At 41.0% G+C, this 25396-nt stretch overlaps 1 protein-coding gene across 3 annotated transcripts in view; it reads right to left on the bottom strand.

Moving 5' to 3' along the window:
* Positions 1-25396, bottom strand: part of ube2o (ubiquitin-conjugating enzyme E2O) — a 52179-nt gene that overhangs the window by 12946 nt on the left and 13837 nt on the right. For all 3 annotated transcript variants that reach the window (XM_050043543.1, XM_050043542.1, XM_050043544.1), the window contains exons 2-10: positions 7377-7436; positions 6831-6941; positions 5128-5225; positions 4745-4808; positions 3761-3904; positions 3527-3636; positions 3275-3425; positions 2871-2928; positions 26-191 (exon numbers count right to left, since the gene is read on the bottom strand). In XM_050043543.1, the coding sequence (XP_049899500.1) occupies positions 26-191; positions 2871-2928; positions 3275-3425; positions 3527-3636; positions 3761-3904; positions 4745-4808; positions 5128-5225; positions 6831-6941; positions 7377-7436 (962 nt within the window). The remainder of the gene's footprint in view (positions 1-25; positions 192-2870; positions 2929-3274; positions 3426-3526; positions 3637-3760; positions 3905-4744; positions 4809-5127; positions 5226-6830; positions 6942-7376; positions 7437-25396) is intronic.

The following is a 25396-nucleotide window of genomic DNA, read 5'->3' as shown; positions in this document are numbered from 1 at the left end:
AAGAAATAACTAAATGTTAACTGACCTGGTATCGTCGGTGTCTTCTGCAGCCTCGTCGTCAGCGTCCTGCTCCCCGTGTTCAGCCGAGGTGTCGTTGGTGTTGTGGGAGTCCAGAGGGTACTGGATGGGCACAACAGGGCCGTTGTTGTTGTTGGGATGAGACGAATCTGTCTGCTCTGATTTGTGCTCCCCTGGTGAGAGATAAAACAGAGAGTACACACATTAGGATTTCAATTTCAGGCCTGGATGGATGGATAATCTTTTAAAACATCAATGAAAACCTGTGAAAAACAAGAAGCTCACAGTCTGAGTACTTCAGGTTTTTTTTTTTTTTTGCTGTGGCTTTACAGAGAGAGAGAGAGAGAGACACTGTCATCTTTATTTTCCTGGATCGTGCAGACAGATGCAGAAGGTTTCAGAGCTGAAGTGTGCTGCACTTCAGCACAATTTCCAATTAGTCTGCTCCCTCTGTAGTGAGCCCCATTTGTGAAGAGGACTGTCGGATGTCTCACAGGAACTTTAAATCCTTCTGACTCTGCTGTGCGTGAAGACACTTAGTTCTCAGCTACTTTAGAGGAGATGTAAGCAGAAAATAATGCTCACTTTAATGATTAAGCGCTCTGCGTGTGTGTGCGCGTGCATGTGTGAGATGAGAGAGAAAAAATATATTTTATGCCGTCTTTATTGTGCTTATCCTTTCACATTTGTCGTTCAATTAAAAGCCCAATGCATCTGCACCTGCGCTCACTCCTGTCCTACTGTTAGTAGTAACATCTTTGACTGACTGCTTTCAGAAACTGGAAATGATCATGTTTTTGACAAATGGCTGGGTGTAATGACCACTGCAGCAGCATTCATAGAGACTGGATTTGTTGGACCAGAGAGATCTACAAGATCAAATTAGGTTTAACTACCAAACTGCTGCTGGATTTTTGAGGCGCATAAGTTGAAAGTTACAAGAATTTAAACCGAAAAGATTCTGATAATAACATATTAGTCAATATCTGTTTTTTGACATGAAATATTTTTGATAAAAATCACTTAAATTTTATTTGTAAGTTTTGTTGTGTGAACATCATGTACAAAGCAAGACATTTTACATAAACTTCTAAAAACAAAACTAATAGAAACCACAACAATAATGTTAAATGTAGCACTGTATGATGTGGGCATGCCTGTATAATGACATACATTTTCAATAATTAAGGAAAAAAATAGCTACAAATGACTAATAAATTTACATATTTTATCTTTCATTCCTTTCTTTGTACCGTTCATGAAAGCTTTAAGAAAGCCATTTCCAAACATTAAAGCTACAGTTGGTAACTTTTTTTAAAGGCGCTGTATGTAAGAATGTGGCCAAAACGGTTACTGCACTCAAATTCAAAATACTGCCGCGAGTCGTGTCCGCCCCCCCTCCCCTACAGATTCGAGGTTGCTGGACAGCGGCACGCTGGAGACTGATTTGTTTGCCCACGGGCGGCTGCTGTGGCAGGACCGCGTCGCCGCGTCCTAGATCTTCGGTTTTCCAGCGGACCGTTCGAGCAAGTCCGGCTTCTCTGCTGCTAACGCTGCTGCCGGGATACAGCTGAGGAGGAGCCGGCTGCTAATGCTATGTACTGGGACACTGCTAATTCTGCTTGCCGTGCTGCTGTAGCTCAGTCGTAACTGTAACTGATGCTGAGACTCTACTGACTGCGTGACTGGTAGACAGCGGTGGGTGGCGCAACAGGCCAAAACACAAATTCAAACATAAACATGATTTGCGGACTGCAAAAAAATTTTTTAGATGCAAATATTCTGGCTGTACTATTGTTGTCGGTGAGATCAGTATGTTATATGAACATTATTCCTTAGTCTCTGTGACATATTAGGAGGATTTTACGACTATTTGCTTTAGATTTCTTACATATAGCTCCTTTAAGATTTTTCATGCATGCTGAAACTCTCACTACATTCACACAGCACAAAATGAGACACTTGATAAAACTGTGGTCAGACTGTCAAACGAGGCAGCACTGACCACATATGAATCAAGATTCTCTTGCTGCATTGTCTGTTTCTAACCTCAAATATTTTCAGAAACATATTTTAGTGTACTGTTTAGCTGTAAAATGACAACGTTTGTGACCCGGTTGCCATGTTGGATACAGTTAAATAGGAGTACTAAGCACCGCCCACCAACTGGACTAACTTTCTCATTTTACAGCTAAACAGTACACTAAAATATGTTTCTGGAAACATTTAAAGTGACACACAGGCAATGCAGTAAAACAATCTTGATTCATATTGATCAGCGCTGCCTAGTTTGACACTTTCGTTCACAGAACGATATGATTGACAACTGAGAGACTCCTCAGCTCTGATTGGTTGTTGCTGACTGTACTGTGGTCTGATTTTAACGCATACCATTCGAGGCAGCAGGAAGAGGAAGAGAACGTGATTTTCTTCACAGATAGATCTGTCTCATGTACTTGTGTGAGAATACAGTGACAGTTTCAGCAAATATGACAAAAAGTTATTTTCATAAAAGTTACCAACTCTAGCTTATATATTTATAACTATATCAACACAATGAACTCCTGATGAACCCTGAGAAATGAGGCCTTTCACTTTCAACAAAACAAAGTCATGTTCTGATATTTGTTAAACAGGACTAAGGCATTAATGGATTCACTGGAACAGGGGACTGAAATTTTCATTTCCACTTGTCTATTTTTAGGTGACTGAAATTCTTCAATATTAGAATCTTGCTGAGCTCATAATACAGGCAACGCTGACGACATTAGAGAGCAGAAGTGTGTGTGAGTGCGTGTGTACTGTATGTTTCTCTAGATGCTGTGTTTTCTCTGCAGAGCGTTGTTTGGCACCTTGTGCGTCGGCATTCTCCGTCTTCTTCCCCAAATCCTTCTTGAACATCCTTTTCAACTGCAGGAGACACACACACACACACACACACACACACACACAGAGACACACACAGAGTGAGGGTTTGAAGATGATCAAAAATGCTTCACCGTTTACAACTACTGACAGTCCCTGTGATAGCACGGAATATCCAACATTTGAGGATAACATTCTTAAAATACACCGGGCACCGTGATAATCTCCTCTTCATCACTGTCTCATGTAGAACAGCTGATTTTAAGTGTTAATAAGCTCCTGCGGGGATAAAAACCTGATCAATCCACATTTTAAAACAGATAACAAGTGCCTCATATACTGTGATAGAGCTGACATACATGAACAACAAAAAAAAAATCCTTATCCTCACCTTTCTGGCCACGGGGTCTTCAGGCAGGACAGGGGCACCCTCAGGTCCTTCACAGGTGATGCGTGTGGCGTCCCCCTTGGCAGGGAAAACATATAGGGCCCTCTCTCCCAGCTGCCTCTGGGTGTGGTCGTAGTAACCCAAACGCCTCACCCTAAACCCAACCAGCGTAGTAACGTTACAACAAGATACAGATTCAGTTTGTGTCTATTGTGCCTAGATAAACCTGTGTGAGGACACACAGATGAGACTGACCTGCAGAGATTTTCCTGTGTGATGGTGGAGGGAGGTGGATAGACGCTGTCTGAACCTTTTGGAGAGTAGCTCTTTGTGATCCACGTCACCTTCAGTTCGACCACTTTTACCTGAGGAGAGCACGATGACACCATGGAGACAATTTAAGATACACGATCACATGTAAACCACTGATTTATCCAGGTATATAATCCAGTACAGAGAAAATAGACAGGACAGTCATTGTCATCTCACCTCTTCTACCACCACCCTGAACTTGCACTTTCTGCTGAGGACAGGTTTGACCCCCGACAGCCACTGTACATTAGAGAAGACTTTGGCTGGACCGATCAGAACCTGGCCTGGGTAGAAACCATACGCCTCATCGAAGAACAGGCCCTGAAGAACAAACACAGTTCTCATTTTACAGCTAAACAGTACACTAAAATATACATCTGAGCTGAGAAATATGCAATGCAGTAACAGAATCTTGATTCATATTTGATCAGCACTGCCTCATTTGACAGTTTGATTGCAGTTCACAGAGCGATATCATTGGGAACTGTACTCATCAGCCTATCTTTCGAACAATAGACCCTGAAGAACACACAGTAACAAAGATGCAACATGACTAAAGAACCAGACATGATGATTTATCAGCTGTACGATAATGTGTAATATATTTAATATACACAACTTAAACTCCCATTATAGTTAAGTTACACAAATATTATGTATTGCAATACAACATATCAATTTTTTTTGCCATTTCATGCACAATAAAGTTAAAAAAAAGGCAACATGTAAAAAAAAAAAAAAAAAAGAAAACAGGTCCAAACAGTGCAATTTTTAGTCTTTTTTTCCTTCGCTATTTCTAAAAGTTGTTCGCTACTGGGCTATAGAACTTTCTGTAAAACTCAAATCTAAAATGCCATTAATAAGATTTGGAGAGGACATGGTGCACCACCAACATGTCAAGAAAACTAAACATTACTTTCTGTTAAAAAAAGAAAAGAAAAGAAAAACAGTCTAAAATGCAAACTAGAAATAATTTTAAAATTCTAAATGATCGTTTTCTGGAAAGGGGCCACAACAATGAGTGTAAACACAGAATACAAATAAGGAGTATTTACAGACCATGAGCCAGCTTTTTGTTAAAGGATCTGACCCCTGACTAACAGCTGCTCTGCACAGGGCGGATGAACCTGAGGTGACAGATAAGCACTCATGGCTACATACCGAATCGCTGACATGTGGACAGACGTCGTAAAGCTTGGCACCATCCTCCACACTCATGGAGCACCTGGAGGGAGGCGAGAGAGGGAGAGACAACCGGTTGACGTTCACTGGGTTTGGCACTGATGAATGTGTGCCAGCACGCAGACACACCGACAGACATGCTGACAGGCACGCTGTTAAATCTCTCACACACACACACACACACAGACACACACACAGACACAGAGTCACACACACACACACACACACATACACACACACATACACACACACATACACACACACGCACACACACACGCACACACACACACACAACACACACACGCACACACACACACACACACACACACACACACACACACACACACACACACACAATCTACCTGGCTCCGTTGGAGAGCTTGAGGATGATGTGATTAGTCAAGTCGTACACTTTCCCCAGCCAGAAGTCGTAGGCGATGTAGTCGCCGTACATAAAAGACTAGAAAGAACGCGACAATAAGAAAAATATTTTAATTTACATTAATCAAACATTACTTGTGACACAGTAACTATGAGGGTGCACAGTAATCACTCACAGATCTGGGTCTTTTTCTTCAAGACTGACGGACCAACTGCCAGGACTACAGATTTAACACTGTGCTGTTGTATGTTAAGGGACACAATAGACTGCTTGGACTGTAATACTCTTGAGTATTAAGTATGAAGTCTTAAGTTGCAGAGTTTTAACCTTGCTATTACCATATATCTAGTTCCACCCTATTATCAACAACGACTAAAGTACCATATACAGATTTGAGTACTAAACATACCATGAGATTAGGGGTGGGAATCTCTAGGCACCTTATGATTAAATTCCAATACTGAGGACTACATTTGACTACTTGCTTCTTTTAAAACAGTTACAAGAAGTTAGTTTTTCTTCATTATTTTTCATTAATAGCAATGAGTAAGGAACATTGACACGATACACATGATTAACACTCATTGCATGTCACCATCAAATTTTCTGTTCAATTGTAAGAAAAATAACGTTCAGTCTTACAAAAGCAATTGATCATTTTGTGTCATCAGATGATTTCGTTCACACACACACTTCTTACCTTTATTAAACAACAGGCTGTGCAATTTTTTTAATCAAATTTATAATATCTGTTATTGCTAAATGTGTGTAATTAAAATTATTACTTGTTGTATCTGAGAGAGAAATTTGCTAATTCTCTATTTTATGCTATGTTCCAAATAATTTCCTAGTAAAAGGTCCTAGAAAGAACTATACAGTTTGGGTTTAATTATCAGAAAAAAAATGGCTCCATGTCAGCACAGGGACCATCATCGGGCATTTGTTACTGTTGCTGCACTGAAACATAGTTTGTCAGGACATTTACCTTAAGCGCTGACAGTATGTGGAAGCTGCATTTTGTTACCTTGACTCATCACTGAGTGCCTGTATGTACATAGGTGCGCAAATATTAGAGATGCACTGATCCAATACTGATACCGGATATGAAGCCGATACTGACTCGAGTATCAGTGAGAATGGAGCTGATCTGTTCATTTCAATTCTACATTTACATCTGATTACACATGCATGTACTATGTCATGCATCAGCAGCATTGTGTTCTCATTTTATGCAGCTGGGTGTTTTCATACGGGAATTCCAAGTCTCTATTTCGGTTCATTTATATCTGTGTTTTTATCTGTTATGTTTTACTCTAAAAAGTTAGCAAAGCAGTTTTTAACTCAAACTTGGTGTCGACTTACATGTAAAAGAATGATCTCAGTGACTTCCACACAGCGAGGCATACAGCTTATTAATTAAACACTAGTTTCAGATCAGTACTCTGTATCAGCTGATACCCAAAGACCAGGTATCTGGACGGAAAAGTCAGATTGGTGCATCCTGAGCAAATACACTTCTTATGTATAAGTAAAAATATAATTAGTTCCACATAAGATGGGTCTTATACGAGATTTACTTGGAAATGTCTTAGGAAATTACAGACGTGTTAAGTGAAGCGTTATCGTCAATATATTTAAAGGTCCTGCGTACGTGTGTTAAGGCCCTTCAGTAAAGTGTCTTACCCAGATGTGCTGCAGGTCTTTGCTGTTGACTGGATACAGAACACAGTTTGTTCCCACCAGCTTCACTGCACACTCGATGTCAATGTTGGTCACAATACCACACTGGTTGTCCTGTAATGCAACAAATACAAATTCAGCATATAGTAATATCAATTATCATCACTGCTAAAGTCTCCTGTTTGTCAACAGGAAAACCTGAGTATTGATTGTAAGCGTTTCCTGTGGTCCACCTGCACCACTTCTTTGATGGTACGTGAACAAGAACACCTGAATTTCAACCAAAAGAAAAAGTGTTGCATTTGTATTCAGCCTGGGAGTAGTTGCACTGCGCTGACACAGAAAGTCTCCTCTTAGGTCCTTTGTCGGTGTCGACCTACAGTAATATTCCAGTCATGTCTGATGCAGCAAATGGAACAGAGCGGTGAACAGTGACATGACTGACAAAGAAAGAGACTTGATTGAAAGAAAGCTCGAAATAACAAGACAGAATGAGAGAGGTGAAGCGAAAAGGGAGAGCTATAGATGAAGGAAAAAAACTTCACTTACATTAGAGTTGTTTCGTCGCACGATGTCTCTAATGACGATGGATCGATCTTCAAGTTTCAGCTGCAAAACAAAGGGCAAACAAGTTTAGAAAATGGAGGCTGACACAGCTGCGTGACCTCATCTTTCAGATATCTCACACCGACAGAAGCTGCTGCTGGCTGTCGGTCACTGAAATTGGATCATCATTTTTCTTATGATAACTGCAGAGGAGAACTCCTCACTTCAGTGACCCTGAGATGAACCGTGGAGAAGAACTTCCAAATTAACTGCATATAAATCACATTCACACTTAGTCCATTACAACATTACTGATGTGATTTGTCACAGCCTCGTCTTGTCCCCTGCGCTCTCAGCCATGAAGACTGCAACATGCACAGTCAGCAGAGCTGGAACGCCCCCTGAGACAAGATAAAATTATTTTGCCATCCAAACAGAGACACATTTCACTGAGCTGGCCAACACAAGCCTCTGGTGTGAGAACACTGAAGGAGTCAGCAAACATATTGTCACTATCAATTATTAATCAACACAGCAATATAAAAATAGGACCTGCAACAACATGGTTTACAACTACCGAACCCACAGCTTGATGGACAGATGGAGGCAAAACAGCATTGATCAAGAGCTACAAGCCCGCAGAGACACAGGGTAGAAAACAGGAGGTGCTGGGCTGAACTTGGCACAAGCTCAGCTCCCAGAGTCGCAGTGGGAATTCTTGTTCCCGTGAGCAAGTTTTGCTGTGTCACTATGCTTGTTAATGGTCATTCAGACCAAAAATAGCTCTGAATTAAAAAGGCGTTGGTAGGGCCATGTTGCTTCAGGCACCAGTGAGGTGTTAAATACTGTACGATCCAGGAGGGCCAGTCTGAGTACTAGATCCATGAGTTTGGAGGTTCATCAGACTGCAAAATACTGAACAGTATTTTATAACTATAGTATGAGACAGGCTTTTTATCATTGCAACAATATCCAGGTAAACATCAGAATCTGTGACGAGGTTACAAAGCAATCTACCTGAAATTGCTAAATGACGTTACATTGCGTTGCAAAAGTTGATAAATGGACCTTTCAGACACAACGCGACAGCAGCACCACTTCACTCTGAAACCACAGACAGTATAAATAATGGACGTAGCTACCATGACGCCACCCATTGGTCTGTGGACTCCCATTTTGAAGCCTTGAGTTCAGCATTTTGTCTGTTGCCATCTTAGGTTTTTGGAGCCAGAAGTGACAATATTTGGATAAGAGGGTGGAGCTGTGGAGGAGCGAGGAGCGGGAGATCTGACTGAGAAATCAAGGGCGCTATCGGCAGACAGCCTGTCACTCAAAGTGGCCACGCCTTAAATTATGCATAACTTTAAACCTCGATAAAATGTAAACGGTTGACAGTGGACTGGCTGCTAGAGACAGCCTCAAGTGGCCGTTCAAAGAACCTCAGTTTTTGGCATTTCCGTTTTCGCTTCATTTGTCAGCCTTGGAGGTTGCCGCTTGTCTGAAACCCATTATTACCAAAGGCTTACGCTACGATGGCTTTTTGCCGTGTGGAGCAAGGCATGTGCACCGCTCAGCAAGCCGCTTGGTGAGCTCAATAGGGTGAGCTTTGGGTGCTAAACTGTGTGTGCTAGGGTTGGGCGAATGGACGATTACATATTTGTTATCAGCAATAGGCTGAGCATGTTGCTGGTTCTTATGTTTGGACGATTTCTGTCATCTTATCTTGCTGATTTAATGGTCTGCCTCCAAAGAACAAGTGAGAGCCAGTGATCAGTGGGCAGAGAGAGAGAGACAACAGGGATAACCAGAGCGCAGATCAGCATATTTTTGCATCTTAATCAAAGAATTACTTAATAATACATGATTATATCTACCTAACCAGACATAGTGATTATTGGAACAGTGGAAAGATGCTAACCAAGATGGGATTGGTGGGTTTTGTTTTGTTTTTGTTAACAAGGCAGTTAAGCCAGTCTCAGTTCTGTGAAAAAGAGAAACTTGAATTCTAAAAGGTGTACAATTGTATTTTTCTGTTTCTGCCTGTTTTCTTTGAGTTAATTTTGTTTATTTATTTGACTAAAAAGCTAGGAGAGCTTGTGGAACATGACGAACCATTGCTGGGCTGACAGTGGCCAGTTGGAAAATTTTAACATATTGGCCATCCCTTATTATGCACTGAACCCGGCAGGGAGCACAGCGAGAACCAAATTAATGGCCAAATGAATCTCACTGGCCTCACTGAAGAGAGTGATAGTCTGCATTTTTTTTCCATGAACAATGTCGTCTATCTCAACACAGCATAAAACACAACTTTAGTTGAAATGCACTGGGTGTAAGTGAATTAAATTGTTCCTCAGAAACATAAAGCACCAAGAGTAGTAACTAATTTGACAAAAAGTATTAACTCAAGGTCCATTAACCAGCTTTCTCTGGGACTTTCAACCAAATTTCATGTTCTTCCGAGAGGATGGATACTTAAAACCAGAAAAACATTATCACAACCAGCTTCATACTTTAATCAATAGGGTCCCTCATGATCACACTGTTTTCTGCCAGCACTTGAACAGATTTGGTAATTTCACATGAGAGAGTTTCTGTATTGTTGTTTTGTTTTATCTGGGCTCTTCTCACTGGTTTGAATTGGACGGGGCTCAGTTGGAAAACAATGATGTCACTTTACTTCTGTGAACGAATGAAGAAAACAGCTCAAAGTTTTATGAAGCACTCTGCGCTCCAACACAGACAATCATCTGAGATTTGCACCAAAATAATTCATTCACTATTCAGGACAAGTAGCTGCTCTTTATTCCTCACAGCATCTCTGCAGTGCTTTAGCCTTCATTATCTACACTGTTGACTCACAACTGTGGTAGAAAATTACTGCAAAGTATAAAAAAAGAGTTTATGAAAAGCTGTTGAACAAATAGACCAGAAGAAAACAAGGCAGTGTGTGTGTGTGTGTGTGTGTGTGTGTGTGTGTGTGTGTTTTCACTTTAAACCAAGAGAGATGTGAGTGAAAGTAACTTTATACTGAAATAAATTATTTTGAGACTAATCAGTTAAACATTTACTGTATATATTATGTCTTTTTTATACTCCATTGGCAACCAAGTTACACAAGGTTCTTTAAGGCCTGGACCTGGATGTACGACTATTCGGATATTTTTTTGTTGGGTAGTCAGTTTTCAAGTCTTTTGAGGAATGGCAATAAAGAAATCATAAATAAATAGCGGTGTCCCATACATTTATTTCTTTGCGGCAGCCTTCACAATGTCAACATCGACTGCCACATATTGATTTGCTTTTTTTGTTTTACTATATAAAATGGGTAAAATCTTATCTCATTGTAGAGCTGCACTCAGTCCCTCTTTGCCCCGCTCTCTCTCTGCTCTGTGCCGAGGACCATTGGTGAGACCATCTGTCATCCAAAGCTTTGAATATTCACTTTCAATTACAGCTAAAGCTCCGGAGTCCAAAAATGATTATCAGGACGGCCCAACACCTGATAACTTTCAAACCTCAGACTAACCGAACAATTACCACCACCTGTAGAAACTGAAACTTCATCTACAGAAGATTGTAGATTACCACGAAAGTCACTGAGAAAGCATCACCAAGCTGACAGAATGCCAAATCAGCTCATTCTAGTGTGTGTCTATGTTATATTTACAGGTCGGTGTGGCATAAAGTGAACAATAGTTAATAAAACAGCTCCATGAACTGCTTATGAGATGCTAGGTGTACCTGTAAGCGGCTTCTACTCTGTGACAGCACAAGCTGCTCTACTGGCAGAAAGTATACAGCAAAGTGGCAGCGAACTGCCAGCAAGAGCCTCTGAGTTTAGGCAGAGACAGATGGAGGTAGAGGAGGAGAATGTAATTAGGAGTAAAGAGAGCGAAGAAATTAAAAACACGGAGACCTGCTGCATGTTAAGTAATGACTGGGGGGGGCAGAGAGTTTGTTATCTTGGATTGTAACGGTGCTGTATGAGCACATAAACAGGGAGTATTGTATAGCACATACTATACTTGTGAGGACGATTAATTCAATACATTGTATTCACTACTTAGTTTTCAAATATAAACCAAATATATATTTTTCTACCCTGGTCTTATTCTTATAATCGTGGCCATTCTGACGATGGGTCATGTAAAATTTGCCCTTGTACACCTGCACTGTAGAGATTCAGGAAACAAGGCGCCATTTGGCGGCAAGATGATGTATATTAGAAAAAGATATTAGATGTAGATTTGAGTGCAAGTTTCCTAAAGCTTTGAGCGTAACTTATATTTTACACATGTACACTTGTCTCAGAGACTGAGCAAAACAAAACACAGAGGGGAACCCAACGGTTTAGCTCCTGTAGCTAACTACATAGAGATCTATTTCCAGGGCAGCGGAGATGACAAGTCTGAAGTAAGCATGACCCACAGTCAGACTGGCCACAATTAAAAAAATAAGATACAGATTGAAAAATACAAGAACTTCACTTTAGAGGAGCTTTACAAGAAATTCAGAGTGCATGAGTTGTCTGAACACGACAGCTAACAGCTACCTAGCTAGCTAGCAGGTAACGGTGCAAACTCCATTAACAGAGCTAAATACTGGCAACAGTGCTGACAGAGCTAACGGTGTTAACCAGGGTGGAACTGGAGGGTGGGTGATATGCTTACACAACAACATCGTCCAGATATGAGTGGTATCTGCTGCATTAGCGTAGTGCCGAGTGGAGGTGATGAGCTACCCAGTGGGATACACACATGTGCTAACATGCTAACGGTCGAACCGACTTACAACAAACTAGTGTTGTCATATCTTAAAATAAAATCAATATCTGATACCATTTTTAATACCATTGGTGAAAAATTGACATTGAGGGCATAGAAGTTGAAGTTTTTATTAAAAGATAACAAGGCTATAACATGACGACGACTTCTCTTTTCTTGGTTTGTAGCCGAGAACAGCAGAGTGACTGTCGTAAACATTAACAATATGAGAAAGCAAGAAAAAGCATCTGGTACCGGTGTATTGATACGGCGAAAAACGAGTATTGAAAGTGTTATAAATGTTCAGAAACGATAAACCAATGAATTAATATTTTTGACACACACTACTCGGGACAGAAATACCAGCACAAGTGTTTGTGTGTGTGTGTGTGTGTGTGTGGAGGGGATACAATCGATGGATCGCCATGTTCCCTTGTAATCTATTAAACAGCAGCCTGTCTGCTCCTCATGTCTCTGCTGCTGGGGGTTATAGTACACTCACAGGCACACACACACAAACACTCACCCTCCCGTGTCCCTCCTCATCCAAACCTTTTAGCCGAGAGAAGCTGAGAAGTACTAAACATTTTTTTCGTCTTTAGACGGACACACATACACAGCTCTTCTTCATTAATATTCTTTCAGTGCATCATGCTGCACTGCGCTACTGTACTAACTGATTTCCTCACCAGTTCAAAAACACTGTGTTTAAAATCAATACCATTTACGCCACTGTAAGGGAGAGCACAGGCAGCAACTCAACACCTCACTGTTGGTCACTATGCCCCACACCAATGAAGACCACAGCAGGACCTTTGCTCCCATTATCAATTATAAACAGTGTGTGAATTCGCCATTCAACCAGCTGTTATGAAATGGCTGGTTGTCAATAGTAAAACACTGTTAATTAGTGTAACTTCAATGTCAGATTTAGATACCTCTGTTTCAAAATCCTGCCACAGAGCAGCATGCCCCTGCAATGGGAGGGATTTTTCTCAAGGAAGAGACTAAAGAGAGGAGGAAGCATAGAGCTGCTGGCTCACAGATCATAGTGATATGATGCTGAAGAAAAGAAATATCTCTCAATTCTGTCACAGTTCGTTATAGGGAGGTATTTCCCTGAGATGAACAGCACTCACATGCTGCTTGAACAAGTGGCTGCTGGAGTGTGTGAGTTTACGTGCACACTAGTGTCACACTTAAGTCTTAAAATCCTTGTTTTTATTATATTGAAGAAATCAAAAACCCTGCTATTCATATCACTACATACATAATAATAATCCAGAGGACAGAGGGGACTCCTTGTTTTGTGTGTGTGTGTTTGCATTATTCCTTTTAAGTTGGACGTGATCAGTGGAATTTGTTTCTGGTTTAGTTCATTTACTAGAATATTTATCCCGCTGCTTCAATTGCCTTCTTCATCAGATGAGCAGTAATGAAAGACGTGAGCAACAAAAGTCGACTTTCACTTTCAATTTGGCTGTAATGCTGTCATTACATTGCTTAACATCCTGCATTTTCTTTTCTAAATACTAATGAAACTCCAGCTGAGCACCTGCCAACACAGCAGACACTGATTAGAAACCTGGATAAAGTGTTGTTTACATGCCACATTTTTTGGTTTCTTAAAACATGGATAAGGGGATATCAAAACATTATATTTACATTAAACACAAACATATAACCAGGACACTGAAAATAGTACTAATGTCAATGTTGAAGTCGATATGAACAGTGGGCTACATGCAAATTGTTCACATTTGTGCAGGTTTTGATGAAGGAGCGACCAGAAGTGACAGCAAAGCGTGTCTCAGCATAGTTTCCTTCTGTTCATTCATCTAAGGTGCTGTGAAAAAACACTTAGGAGCTGCACGCAAGTCTTACAACGGTCTGGAAACCCCTGCTGTTTATTCTGCCATATGAAATTCTTACTGTATGTAAACAAAAACACATTTAACAGGGGCAATACTGTACGATATATGGACATGACCTTGATCATTTTTGCTGACCTTGAGAAGATGCTAACGTAATGATCGTAACAGACTTACTCACACAATCAGAAAGCACTTAACAATCTTTGGTTTTATTGGACTAAAAACCCACCATTTCATAACTGATACCTTATACAGGAACCAGCAGGGTTTGGCAACCCTGTGTTTAGTTTAGTAGGGATGCACCGATTTATTGGCTGAACATGGGCACCGTCCGATATTCGCCTTGTTGACTGTCTTCGGCCTATCGGCACACCAAATGTCATTAAACGATGACAGTGGCTGATGTTTTTCTGTTGTGTCACATTAATTCTGCGCAAGCTAAAAAGCGGGGCTTGAGACTCGAAACAGCCACAAACTGAAATTAATGCGCAGTTACAAGAAGAACACAATGACTGACAAATGGGCTCTGTGATCTCACTGTTGTGGGCCAAGATGGCTGGTAGATAAACAGACAATAGAAAACGTGTTTGGAAGAACAAAAATCTTCCCCGGGACACTTTCAGAAGGAAAGGGCACAGTAAAGTCACTATCGTCGTGTCGTGTTTTTGGACACGCCCTATTGTTTCCCCAATAATGAACAACATATCGGTTAAACTTAAAATCGGTAGGACAAGAACTAGTTAACATTAGCTCTAACGGAGGTTGCATTGCGTTACATTATGATGCGTTCAAGCTCTATTATGTAAAAACGAGAATAGGACAAAGGTAAATTATAACATTCTCATGATGTGTTCATTGTAGTCTTTTTGGCCAGATACTTGTTTGAAGTAGAATTTTGTTGATGTGTTTACAGCAATATAAAATAGATACTAGAGAGGAAATTATGATATATAAAATAAAAATGCTTTTCAGGGAGTTATTTTTAAAAGATGTTTTTCATGTAAAAGGTGCATATTTAAGGTTGTTTCATAAATTTGTATGATTGAATTTGTGCTCATTCAAAGGCAGTGTAATAATAAGGATCTCAATTACTTCAAAGCAGTTCAGTTTTTTGTTTTGTTTTTTTGTGGTGTAGATTTCTTTGTTTCCCAGGCACAAAAGGTGGAACACATTACCACTTAAACAATATAAACAACAACATAAAGACATTGGTATCGGCTAACAGCCAAATTGTTATTTAAAATTTTGGTTTCTGCCCAGAATTTCAAAAGCGGTGCATCCCTATTGTTTGAGATCAAGCAAATACCTAATTACAAGTCATTACTTTGTGAATCATGCAAATGAAGCAGATGCCTGTTGTGTGCAGATGAGGGAGTCGTCTTTATGCTGCTCATGTGAAATAAACAAGTCCTTAAGACATCTTGAAAATTGTTTCTCTGACACACATTCGCCTTCTTCAAAAATTACACACATGCACAGACTGTACAGCTGCAGTAGTGATTTATGCATTTCTTTAACAACACATTTGGATTCAGACACATAACTGTGTACAGAACTCATTAAAACAGGACTGAAACACTTTCCCCATCTCATTTCCCAGGCGTACTGAGTCGCAGATACTCGCTGCATTAATGCAAACACATACCGCAAAATGATCAGAAAGCTAGGCAGCAGGGTTACAACAAAGCAGCTGACTGCTGCTGTGGCTCGTGTAGTGATGATGAGAAGGGAGGCGGGAAGATAGTGGTGGACACGGAGTCAGACAACAAAAGAAAAGAAAGGCCCATTTGCACGAATGGATAGATGCGTGCGTGTGTGCGTGTGTGTGTGTGTGTGTGTGTGTGGCATGTTGCTCTGAATAGAAGACAACCTTGGATGCCTCTCCATCCAGCGTGATAAGGTAGAAGGGACCAGATTGATTACAAGGATCGATGGAGGACAGTATTTTCTTTGACTTCCCGGCCTAATTAACACAAGTCATTATTCAGGTGCCGTACAAGGAGGAGGAAGACAGGGAGAAAGAGACACTGCAGAGGACTGCAGCTCGGGGCCACGCCTGTTCTCCACTCTGACAGACAGTTTTCTATACCAGGCTTTCTCGTCTTCCATACTAACAAGGCATCTGATCCACAAAACACAACAGGAAGTCAAATAAACACAATGGTTTCAGTAGTAACAGGTGCACATACTGTATTTCTCTCTCTACATACACACACACACACGCACACACACAAATACACGCACACACATCTGCCTGTACTGAAATTCCACCCACAGATTCTGTTAAATATCGATCTGTGAAAATGAAGGTGTAGTCATCGTACAGCACTGCATCCTCCACCTCAGCCCTCAGCCTCAGGCACATCATGGTTCTGTTACATCATTAGAGTTTCTGGGAGTTTCATAAAATTCACTGTTCTACAGGAGATGAGCTGACTCTAATGAAGAGAGGCCGTCTGGATCAAACCCTGGATTTTGTTAAGCCTTGTGGACTCTATGGAGCGTAAAGAAATATTTTGGGTAATATGGACTTTCGCTTTCTTGCTCAGAGTGAGATAAAAAGATTGATACCACTCTCATGCCTGTATGGTAAATAAGTAGCTGGAGTCTGCAGCCAGTTAGCTTTGATTAGCTTAGCATAAAGACTGGAAATGGGGGGAAACAGCTAGCAGTTAGCACCTCTACAGCTCACTCATTTACAGGTTATATCTGGTTTAATTTGCACTGAAAATGCATGAAAACGGAATTTGACATTTGATGAGGGATTATGTGCCTGACTATTTCTTGGCCAGGACTAGTTGCCTGGCAACCAGCAGATAATTCAATTAGTTACTGTTTTTCTGTAAGCTATATCTCCTAATAGCTAACACTTTATTTATTTTTTAATCTTTGGCAATTATTTTAACATCGTGTTTTGTTATTGGTGGTGACTATTTAGTGTTCATGGATAACAACATGTTATCCTTGATAACAACATGTACTGGTGTTATTTGTTATGCAAATGCATTTGTAATTTTACAGGACCATCATGCAGCCTTTTAAAAGGCCCTGCACACCCACACAGGTGTTTTCAATTATTGTGGCTGGTCAGACATGAGGTAATCAAACTTCTTGTACTAATGGGAATGCTAAAGATGCAAAAACAATGAGTGACATTAGCCTTCTTGTCCAACATTCAGCCTTGAAAAAAGGACATGATGTCACTATTGGGTGGGAGATAAACATTGAGCAATCACAAACTGTGAGTGCTGCTGCAGCTTGTAGTTTGGTAGTGTACTGATGTACTAAAACATGGTGATGACACAGTGTATCCGCTGGTTAAACTGAAACAAAGGTGAACTCTGAAGCGTAGCTAGACTGAGATGCCACCGAAACAGAAAGAGTGAATATGTCTATTATGCAAATTTTAATTAAAGTGAAGAGAAGACTGAACAAATTTTCCTAGGGAAGAAGCTTGATGTGACCATATTTAATTTGCTGAGCCCTAACAGGTGCAACTAAACTTTCAGGAGAATGAGGAAGATGTCATTCAAGCACAGTTTGCGCACATCCAAAAAGTCTGGCAAATCAGGCAAATCTAATCAGGCAGAACAAGTGAAAACACCTGTGTGTGTTTACTGTGTGTGTGTAGAGCCTTTAAGATGCAATCACAATAGATTTCACATCCCATTCATTTTTATGAGGAGTGTGGCTAGATGTACTGATTACTATCCTTCCCTAACTGCATGGTGAAATAATACAAGGACAGGCAAAAAGGGCAGATTCTTGGTTGCACTGTGTGAAGGGCAGTGACAGAGATGATGACAGTTAAGTGTTTGATAATCAGATTTTTTTCAACTTCTCAATGTCCTGGCACCGCCCTACATATATGACCTCCTTGTGCCCCACTCCACCCCTGGGGCTCTTCATCCCTCCAACACTGGCCTCCTAACGATCCTACAATCAAACTCCAAACACAGAGGTGATCACACTGTTGCAGTCACGGCACCTGAACTTTGAGGCTCTGTCTTAGATCAGTCCCATCCCTGGGCTCTTTTAAAACTAAACAAAAAACCTTCCTTCATTCTTTTGCATTTGTGTCCACTTGAATTTTCCCATCCTGTCCATTTTAATTGGCCGACTGTTCTGGCTGTATCTGTTTTGCCACTTACTTTTTTTACTATGTCTTATTATTTTTTCCATAGACTGTATAAAATAATGGATGTAGCCACCCTGATGTTGCCCATTGGTTTGCTGACTTCCATTTTGATGCTTTGAAATTGGCATTTGGGTGTCGCCATCTTGAATTTTTGGAGCCAGAACTGAACAGATTTGGACGAGAGGGTGGAGCTAACCCTAAAACTAGCAGCTAGCTTAGTTAACATGGTGCATTTACAGCTACGGTTAACTGTGATAATGCTAATGCTAATTTTTTCCTAGTGAAAAACAGGCTTAAAACCATTTGAAAAAAACATTTACTTACAGAAGAAACTGACAGTCTGACTCATTGCAGGGTCTTTTACTACCCCTAAATGCCGAAAAAGACTTTTTTTAGGTGACCAAAATGTATGTTACCTTTCGCTGCTGAGAGTCCCCGTACAGTTGTCATGAATGTTAAAATTAGCTATAAAGAGATAAAACATTTTTGAACAAGGTAGTAAACATGATTATTTTGTGCTCTAAGTTTGGGTATTTTAACATGAAGGTCTACAGGGATTGACTCGCTCTTAGAGCCAGCCTCAAGTGGCCATTAGAGGAACTGCAGTTTTTGGTACTTGTGTGCTGGCTTCTATTTTTTAGCCCTGAAGGTTGCTGCTTATTTCTTTTAGATATTATGGTTGTTTTACCTCTGTACAGCACTTTGGTCAACTCCTGTTGTTTTAAAATTTGCTCTATCAATAAACTAAACTTAAAAGAGTAACTAAATCCCCCAAACCACTTTTATAAGCTGAAAACCAATGTATATGGGCATTTGGTAGTGTTTCTGATCAATTCAGGTGCAAATCTTGACATTTTAGTGCAAAGTATTTGAATTCTACATATTGTGTTATAAATGTACACAGCAAATGCCTTCTACTAAATGAAACCCAGCTATTGGCTGATCTAGCAGCTGACATTTATGGCAGCAGTTTCGTCACCAACCCATCTCCATTCCTCCGCACAGCACTAAGGAGTGAGTGCCCATGTCTTAGCCCCCTCCCAGCCCATTTTGATACTTTTTTTAACGTTCTTAAGGCATTTTTTGGAATTTCCAGGGTAGAGGGACTGACGGTAAAACTCTGGGGTTCAGTTACTCTTAAAGAAAATGTGTACCTTGCAACTTTGTGGACTGCTGTTCATCTGCTAGCCACCCTAGCTCATGCAATTTATGCCTACAACCCTCCTTGCACTACTTAGTCCCTCGGCAGCTATTTGCCACACCATGAAAGTAAATCTCACCGGTCAAAATCAGGTCTGAGTGTTCACCTTATAACAAGCATCTTCCAACCGTCCTCAGCCTTTTATAGGCCCACCACACAGGGACTGGAGGTGATACTCCACCAAACATCTACCTTAACTATCAAGCACTTGTCCCCTGATGACTTGAAAGATGCCTCTAAAAAGTCAAAAGTATTAAAACATCGGCAGACATGTATCCAAACACATTTTACTATCATTTTATTACTCATCCAGAAACCTTTCAAGCTTGTGTGCATTGGTTTGCGCATGTTAGAGCACCAAATCCCTGCTCTCCCATTGGTCAGGGGAACTGCTCTGTCACTTTCTTACTGGCTAACCTGACACTGCATTTCTTAAACAAAATGAAGTGTGAGGTCATCATACTAGACAATGACTAAGCAAGGACAGAGAAATTTCTGACTCTTTTTATAGGAGAATAATAAGCCTGATGTCATGTCTTGCCACATTTCCATCTGAATTTTACCAAAATTACATATATATATAAAATCCTAATCAATGATAAGTCCTTGCAACCTTGGTTGATGTGGCAACAAACATCTGAATCATCAATCAATCCTCGCGCCTCCTCGCTGCTGTCTGAGGGCTATTGATTCAGACACAGGGGAGGGGTGCACATCTCTATTAAGAAGAGAGCAGGTACAGGGCCTTTTACCCACAAGCAGACTAATAGCACGCAGTATCTATAATAGAGCAGTGTCCTTACAGTGTAGTTTCAGAGATGAAATGGAAACAGACCATAAACAAGAAGAAAGGTATGATGAAGAAAAGGGAGGAAAGCACTAAGAGCGGCAGGACACAAAGAACTGTACATTAGAAGGAACGTAAACAAGCAGAATATGAAATGAGAGAGGAAACGGGAGATAAAGACGCAGTCACAGAGAGTCAGAGAATATAAGATGGAGACAGAGAGTGGGAGATGAAGAACAGGATGGAGAGCACTCGAGAGTCAATCACGGAGATGAAGAAATAGATGGGAAAAAGTCAGTTGGAGAGGATGGCCAAAGGGGAGGAGGGCGCACGGTGGGGTAGGCAGGGCGTGGCGGGGAGAAAATGAAGATGAGCGGCGAACGAGGCACCGAGGAGGCAGCAGCCAGCCAGCCCAACAAGTGGGAGATCGAGACGGATCCCAGGAGAGAGACAGAAAGAGTGAGGAAACAAGAAAAGCAAGAGCCAGAAATAGACTAGAGCACAGCAAACACAGCAGATAGTGAGACAGGGAAAAAGGGGGGAGGAAGTAAGAAGGGTGGAGAGAGAAAGAGAGAGAGAGAGCAGACAGTCTCCCCACTGGGCAGGGCCAATACTGCAGAGGAAAAAGGGAGGATGGGATGATGAAGGAGGGAGAAAGAAAAGACGGGAGGAAAGAGGGCTGGTGGGATGGATGCAGGCTCCAGCAGCTCAGCAAGTCACTTCAGAGTCTGTCTATTCGTCTGTGTGTGTGTGTGTGTGTGTGTGTGTGTGTGTGTGTGTGTGTGATCAAATGAGATCCATTATCTCGGGGCAGGAGCTGGACGACCATCCAGTCAGCAGCACATTACGTCAACATTCTCCAACACACTGGTCTGCTGGGACACCGAGGGAGGAGAGGAAGGAGGTGAACACAGGAGGTGGAGGAGGAGGAGGTTAACAGGATGGGTTAGAAGGGGAGGAAAGAGTGGGGGAGGGTGTGGAAAGAGAAAGCAGGGTAAGAAACAAATACATGAAGAGGGGGAGGAGATGAGGGTTAAAAAAGAGGAACCTAAAGGGTGTGGACGGACGGACATGTTGTGTCGCTGTCATATCAGATTTACTGTAAATACAAGCTGCTGACATCATCCTCCAAGTGGTAAAGTGGGACCACTGGGAAATTATTTACAGGCTTGGATTTATCTGCAGATGTGCATCTATCAACACAGGTAGCTCCACTGTCAGCAGCCTAAAAACAGCCAGTGACCAATAATGGTACTATCCTAATAAAAGTAAACATATACTGCTGCACATACCGATCTGTAAGAGTTGGGTTTGTTGTTTTAATGATATCAACATCAGTGAGGCACCGATTGTGAAATTCTGGGCCAATACTGATGTAACAGTTTTTTTTGTTGTTATTTATTCATCCTTTTCAAATTCAATTATACAAATTTATGAAACGACCTTTGATACAGCCCATTTTCACATGAAAATAATTATTTTTTCTGTGTAAAGAAAAAAAGCTTAAAATGCCTTTTTATTCTATTTAATACTTTGTACTACTACTTTTATAGTACCTATACCTAGGGCAACATGCAATCATTTTATTATTATTTTTTTAATTTATTGTCGATTACTCTCCCGATTATTTTCTTGATTAATCGATTAGTTCTTTGGTCTATAAATGTCAGAAAATGGTGAAAAATTTACTGTCAGAGTAAAGAAATCAGAAAATATTCATATTAAAGAAGGTGAAACCAGAGAATTTGGACCTTTTTTTTTTCTTCTTAAAAATTACTTAAACCAATCATTGGATAACCAGATTAGTTGGTGATTAATTTAACAACTAATTGAATAATAAATTGCTGCAGCTCTATGGAGCTACATTTGTTTCTTTATTATTCAATCAAACAGAGTAGGTTTTGCAATCAAAAAAAAAGATTTGAGAGCAAAAGTATCAATATTGCAATCAAAAAATGTTTTATTGCAAGTCAATCAATCAATTTTATTTATAAAGCCCAATATCACAAATCACAATTTGCCTCAAAGGGCTTTACAGCATATTCCAAGTAAAAAATGATTGATTAAAAAATGCAAATCCAAAAGTTTTGTTTGCGAGTCATTTTTTTCGTTTGCAAGTCAAAAAGCTTTGCGAGTAAAAAGTTGAACCTGGTGGGCGGGGCCTAAACTGAAAGCTGTGAGACACGTCTCTATTGGCCAGTCTCAATCGGAATGACTTTTTTTTTTTCTTCTTCTCTCGGTTGGCAGATTGCAAACAATTTAAAGGTGCATACCGCCACCTACTGTACAAGAGTGTGCAACATCATGTCATTTAGCCTGTTTCTTAAATTCTACTCATCAGCCGAGTACGCTTGCAAAGCGGTGTGGTGTGATAACAGTGTTTCCCACAGGATTTTGGGAAACTACCCCCCCCCGAAGAAAATTTTGAACATTGTAAATTGAAATTGAAATGAATTTGTATACAAAATGTACAGAAAGGTAAAATCATCAAGTTTTGAAAAAGTATTGCAATTTCATTTTGTCTTTAATGTTATTATCTTATATTATCTTTGTAATATGATTATCTTATATAATGTTATTACTATCCTAAAACATTCTCCAGGTCCTCTGTAACTCTGCAGGACTTATTTCCACCCTGCCCAGCAGCAGTACCGTGGCGAACGGTCCCTAACTGCGGGGAGAACGGAGCAGGCTTCCCCGGAGGTCCGCCGCTTTTCCCGGTCCCTCTTCTCCACACTTTGGGCTCTAGTTTCGCAGACCGGGCGAGGCGGGGGCGCAGCGCACCTGCGCTTCGCCAACTGGGTGTGGCCAGGCGGATTTTGCAAGTTTGGCACACCGTGCGCGCTGGCGCAGCTACTCGTCTGTCCCACCTCCGTCCCTCCTACCTGCGCAAGTCGGAAAGAGGGAGGAGAGAAGGCGTGGAGTGGGTTTTACACACATCACACCAATCAAATGAGCCCCTCTCCTCGCCCTTAAATGCGCCGCGCGAAGGCGTAATGAGAGTTTACTCAATTCGCCATGGCAGAAGAGAGCAGCAGCGTCAGACGGCCAAACTTCTCCCAGGAGGAAACTGATGTTTTGGTCCGGGAGGTCCAAGCTCGCAGTGTCCGAATATACGGAACTGCGAGCAGACCTCCACGGGCTGATGATGCAAAGGTAGCCTGGGAGGAGGTCACCACAATTGTAAATCAATGTTGCGTTTCTCTCGTGCGCGCGCGCTCTCTCTTTCTCTCTCGCAGTCTCACTCTGTTTCTTTTCTTTTGACTTTTCTAAGATGACAGATGCTGAATATATACTCCCTATCTGATGCTGTGGCTGTTTGTGGTTGGCTGAGAGGGATGTGAACTCATTAGTTTGCAGCTGTGTTAATCAAATCAGGTTGGGTTTCCATTACGCGTGCCAAACGTGCCAAACGGTGCCAATCCCCTTTGATCTGACATCAGATGTGACGGGACAGTCGATATAGAGATACATTTATGTGCTGATTGCAGATAGTTGCATTGAATTGTGGCTTTGTGGCTATTTATTGCATCGTTAATGTGCCTGATATTCTGGAAACCTGCCTGTGAGGTTTTGGTGATGTGTGTGCACTGTCCGCCGGTCAGCCAAACTTCGGCTTAGAAGGCAATACTTTCAGCAGCCTAAATCTTTTATTTAGAAACTCTGGCGGGTCAAATTAAATTATGGCGGGCCGCCATAGTTTCGTTAATTAATGGGAAACACTGGATAAAAAAATATGATATCCACACGAAACCGCAAAACCCGCTACCAAGTGATGTAACACACATGTCAAAGCAGTAGGTGGCGATGCCCACTCAATTGTGACATTTTTTTATGCATATGCTATGATTTTGTATCTTTACAGATACCATACAGATACCCCCCATTCAATTTAAAGCAGAACTGATTTGAGTAAAGGCCCGAGAGCAAATCTGGGTACATAAACGGTTGATTCTTCAGTTGGCAGTTACACCTAGAGTAAAGCTACTGAAGACCAGCAAAATCACTGTTTGTTTTCATTTATTATTTCAGGTGGGTAAATGTCACCTAAGCACCGTCAGATTTTATCAGTAGTGTACCCTTAATAGATAATTTGTTTATATAGTTTCTATTGTGCGTCATTGTAAACATAGTTAAGACCCATTGTATTTAACACAGGATGTGGGATTTTAGTGGTTAGTAAACTTTTAGAAAAGAGCTATTCACCGTCGCTCTGACGTCAAACAATGGAGACATGTAATAAAATACTGCGGTTATCCTATCTACACGCAACTGCTGGCACCGGAGTCTTCCAAAAACTTGTGCGGTTGCGTGTGGCCAAACAGCCAAATCGCATAGAATAATACACGGTTTCAGAAGTTCACGGGTCCGTGTGGACTAGGCCTAATAATAGCAAGAATGTTTTATTTAAACTGGTGCATGTAGATTGCTTTTGTTTAGCCAGGGCAGAACTATTCGACAGTGTAACAGTCACTACCATCGTAGCCCCGGGGTGTAGCAGTAATGCCGTCTGTCGAGCGTTTCCAGTGGGAGAGAGGGAATCGTGGGTGTAGCCCGCTCTGTATGGAGCCACGTCAAACCCACCAATAGAAACTCTTCTCTCATCCATCAGCGTAGGCCCCACCAATTAAGTGCAGTTGAACTTGCAAGCAAAACTTTAACTCGCAAGCAAAGAAGACTGATCTGCAAGCAAAACTTTTTAACTCGCAAGCAAAACTTTTTAACTCGCAAGCAAAGAAGACAGATTTATAGGCAAAATGATGACATGTTTTTCCTTACAAACTTGATTTTTGATTGCAGTTCAAGAAATATGCTCTCAAAACAGTTTTATATGATTGCAACAAAAAGACACAAAAATACCTCCATACAGCTCTAATACTAACTAATTGCTACTAAAAATACCGTAAGCATGAGGGCTAGGTATCGGTACTCAATACCTTTAAGGTATCGACTCTAAGCTATCAACCGTAGTAACCCAACAAGTAGTATCGAAACTTTTCCAGTCAAACGATACCTGCATTTGATCCGTTCTGTACCCAGATGTAGAGAAAAACGAATATTTCTATGGTTTTGCTTGCAGCCAACCATCCAACGTGTCCTTCAGTTTAATGCGACGTGTAAATGGCCTACTACCACAGCAACTACAGCCCAAACAGTCTGTGGTTTGATAAAGTCGAACGCAGCGTATTTGCCAGGGTTGGCAGTTCAGTGTGCCGAGATGCCACCAAAATGTTCGAAAGTATGTCTATACTACATA

The sequence above is a fragment of the Epinephelus moara genome, chromosome 5 (genome assembly GCF_006386435.1).
Source record: "Epinephelus moara isolate mb chromosome 5, YSFRI_EMoa_1.0, whole genome shotgun sequence".
NCBI lineage: Eukaryota > Metazoa > Chordata > Actinopteri > Perciformes > Serranidae > Epinephelus > Epinephelus moara.
Note: the sequence above shows the minus strand (reverse complement) of the source record. Positions and strands in the feature narration are given on the sequence as shown.